The 2981-nt window shown below is 34.0% G+C and overlaps 1 protein-coding gene across 1 annotated transcript; it reads right to left on the bottom strand.

Moving 5' to 3' along the window:
* Positions 1–744: 744 nt before the first annotated feature.
* LOC131033312 (CASP-like protein 1U1) lies at positions 745–2323 on the bottom strand. Its single transcript, XM_057964500.1, has 3 exons — positions 1835–2323; positions 1616–1733; positions 745–1088 (listed from the first exon to the last, which is right to left on the bottom strand). The coding sequence occupies exons 1-3, from the start codon at positions 2032–2034 to the stop codon at positions 867–869; spliced, it is 540 nt and encodes a 179-aa protein (XP_057820483.1). The 5' UTR covers positions 2035–2323; the 3' UTR covers positions 745–866.
* Positions 2324–2981: the final 658 nt, after the last annotated feature.

Genomic DNA, 2981 nt, shown 5'->3' with positions numbered 1-2981 from the left:
TATTTTACTTTCTATATTAGTTAATTATTATTTTAAACCTTAAATAATTGAAAACCAAAAATGACCGTCAAAATTATTGAAAACCCCCAAATGTTGACGCATAAATTTGCTGCCATTGTAGAAGCCTCTTGGCTTAATTAATAATTAAATAATATGTTTAGCTTAAAATTTAGTTTTTCTATATTATTTATTAAATATAAGATTATTATTTACATTAAAAATTTCAATAAATATTTTTAATTCATTCTATTTATTAGACGTGAAAAATCAACATAAAAAGATTTACTAAATATAAAAAAACAGGATTGGCAACTTTTGATAAGAAGCAAATAAAATATATTTCCCTATCAGCATAACCATTGCACCTGAATTGATACAAGTGCTAGTTTAGATTCTTCTCTTATAATGATAGGACTACTATAATTTAAAAATTAAAAATAAACTATAAAAAATAAGGGTGGCTGAAATATGCAACCACTCCATAATGAAAATACATTTCATCCATTCTTATTTTCTATTTTCTTCCAACATTACCTCTGATTACTTCAAAAAGGAAAAGAGTTTCAATTACTGTAAAAAGAGGAATTCTGATTCCTCCACAACTAAGAAGAATCCATATTACTAATTTTCTTAGTTTGATTCAATGAATTAAAAGGAATTCCAATTCTGATTGATGACCTTTATAAAGCACCCGAGACTTGAGGTTATGAAGTTAAGAAAAGGAAAAGAAATGCGAACCAGGCATTATAATAGAAACTCAAAGCCCTCAATTATAGATACACAATAATACAACTGGATGCAAACTCCATTCCTTACACTTTTTCTCTTTATTTGGGTGGAAATGAAGTGCAGAAACAGCTCAATGCTCAATGGCTGTGTTTGTAAAGAGAAACTGTAGATATTATGGTAAGAAACATAAAGAGGATAACTGAAATGAAGGAAGCAAGCAAAGCTCCGCCAATGTGATCACAAAATCTGTGAAAAGGATTACAAATGGGTGACCACTGAGTATGGGAATTGCCCTTGCGACCCACATATGCAATTGCTGCTGCTGCCGCTGCTCCTCCCATCACCAACGCCACCATTACCTGCAATCATCCCCCTCTCATCTATTAATGTTTGTTAAAGTCATGTAGTTTTCCAACTTGTAAAGATATGTTCTAGATTTTTAGATTATATGGTGTGTAAATTGTTGGGATCATACTATATAATCTATTATCTGGATGAAAAAGTAGAAATCAGAATGATAATGAATCATGCAGTATAATCTGAATGTTGACTGAATGTTGATGAAAAAATTTGCATACAGTGTAAGATTATATTGTGTGCGATTTTTTTGAGAATCATACTACATAATCCATTACTATAATGTAAAGTAGAAAACAGAGTGATAATAGATCACGTAGTATGATCGGACACGTTGATCACAATATAATTCATAACAATATAATTCAGAAATCTACAACATAATATGTTTTTGATAAAATCGATGTTGAATTAAGTGAAACACAAACTTCTCAATGTTGAATTTTCTTTGATAAACCCATAATTTTCTCACATCAAGATCTCAGAATTCTGTCCTGAAACTGAAGAATGTTTAGAGCAGAGAGATTACCAAATCCAGAAAGAACACCAGAAATTTGATGGCAACATGAGACTTGGGTCTGTGCAGCGCAAATGGCAGTGAGAGGAAGACATAGCCGCATCCTATTGCATTGGCCACCACGAAGAACCTGCACACAGCCAGCATGAATCCCAAATCATCTATTTCAATTTCCCAAATGTCAAAAGAAAAGGGGGAAAGCTCCCCAGTGAGAGATTTCAAGAAAATTACACCAAGGCTCCTGAATAGCTATATTTGGCCTTGAATTCAACACTGAATATATTAATGGTCTGATCATCTCGGCCCATTACAATGGCGGCTGCCAAGGTCGCACCCAGTGCAAGAACTCTTATAGGCACTTCAGTAAAGGACATGACTCTAGGGGAGGATAAAGAAGAAGATGGCTTTGTATTTCTTGCTTGGCCAGCCATTGCTCTGTTTCTTGACTGCTTCGATTCTCGATCCTCCTGCTCTGTTTACTCTGTTCTGCTGTGCTGGAACAGGGGACTTGAACATGAATGGAATGGATTGAATGGGCTATAAATAGGGAAAGAGTGTGATAAGATGTGAATGCAGTGAAGAAGATTTCACATCAGAGGATGGAAATGACAGCAGATCCAGACGAAATGCGCAGCATCATTCACAGGATTGAAATTGTTTTGATTGAACAGAGGTCTTTTTGCCGTCTGGATTTTAGCTGGGCATCGTGTGTGAACAGCAGGCGTGTCAATTTTTACTTGGAAGACGTGATCTTCATCCTCGTTTTTCGTTTTCCGCACTTTTCCCAGTGTTTTGGTGAAGATTACTTCATTTTCCACACTTTCCCAGTGTTTTGGTGAAGATTACTTCATTTTCCACACTTTCCCAGTGTTTTGGTGAAGAGGGCAACCATTCACACGGCTGAGACGAGATAAAGCACAACTTCTCCCCATCATTGCGTTGAGTATTAAACCTTCTTCATCATGTGGTCATAAAGTTTTTACTCAACCATCAAAGAATGTAAACTTTCAAAAACTCTTTTGTAGAGATTGACAGAAGATAAGTTCATAAATTAGGGGACATGATTGATTTATGGAGCATCTTAACTTCAAATTTCATATTTATCAAAATTCTTATGTAGAGATTTCAATCAACTTTTTACAATTTAACAATTTATTTGGTGAGTTCTTTATTTATAGTTAAGGTTTAAGGGTATATCATCAAATATGATGTCACATTAACTTTTTTGTTGAGGTGTTCTAAAAGGCCCCCCAAAAGTTTGATCAATAGTTGTGTATCAAGTAGTGTTTTATTGGTGTGTTGATGTGGTATTATATGATTTGTTGCTTTTTATATCTAAGGAATACATTTTGTAGTCACATAAATTTGTCCACTTAAT

Source organism: Cryptomeria japonica, chromosome 10, assembly GCF_030272615.1.
Source record: "Cryptomeria japonica chromosome 10, Sugi_1.0, whole genome shotgun sequence".
Taxonomy (NCBI): domain Eukaryota; kingdom Viridiplantae; phylum Streptophyta; class Pinopsida; order Cupressales; family Cupressaceae; genus Cryptomeria; species Cryptomeria japonica.
The sequence above is the reverse complement of the archived record's forward strand: the minus strand, read 5'-3'. Positions and strand labels throughout refer to the sequence as shown.

Bases quoted from the DNA above. Each gene is read 5' to 3' on its own strand.
- LOC131033312 (XM_057964500.1), bottom strand. From the start codon at position 2,034: ATGGCTGGCCAAGCAAGAAATACAAAGCCATCTTCTTCTTTATCCTCC. The intron at 1,734-1,834 runs GTAATTTTCTTG...GGCTGTGTGCAG, and splicing joins AGCTATTCAGGAGCCTTGGT to GTTCTTCGTGGTGGCCAATG. The intron at 1,089-1,615 runs GTAATCTCTCTG...GGATGATTGCAG, and splicing joins TGGTGTTCTTTCTGGATTTG to GTAATGGTGGCGTTGGTGAT.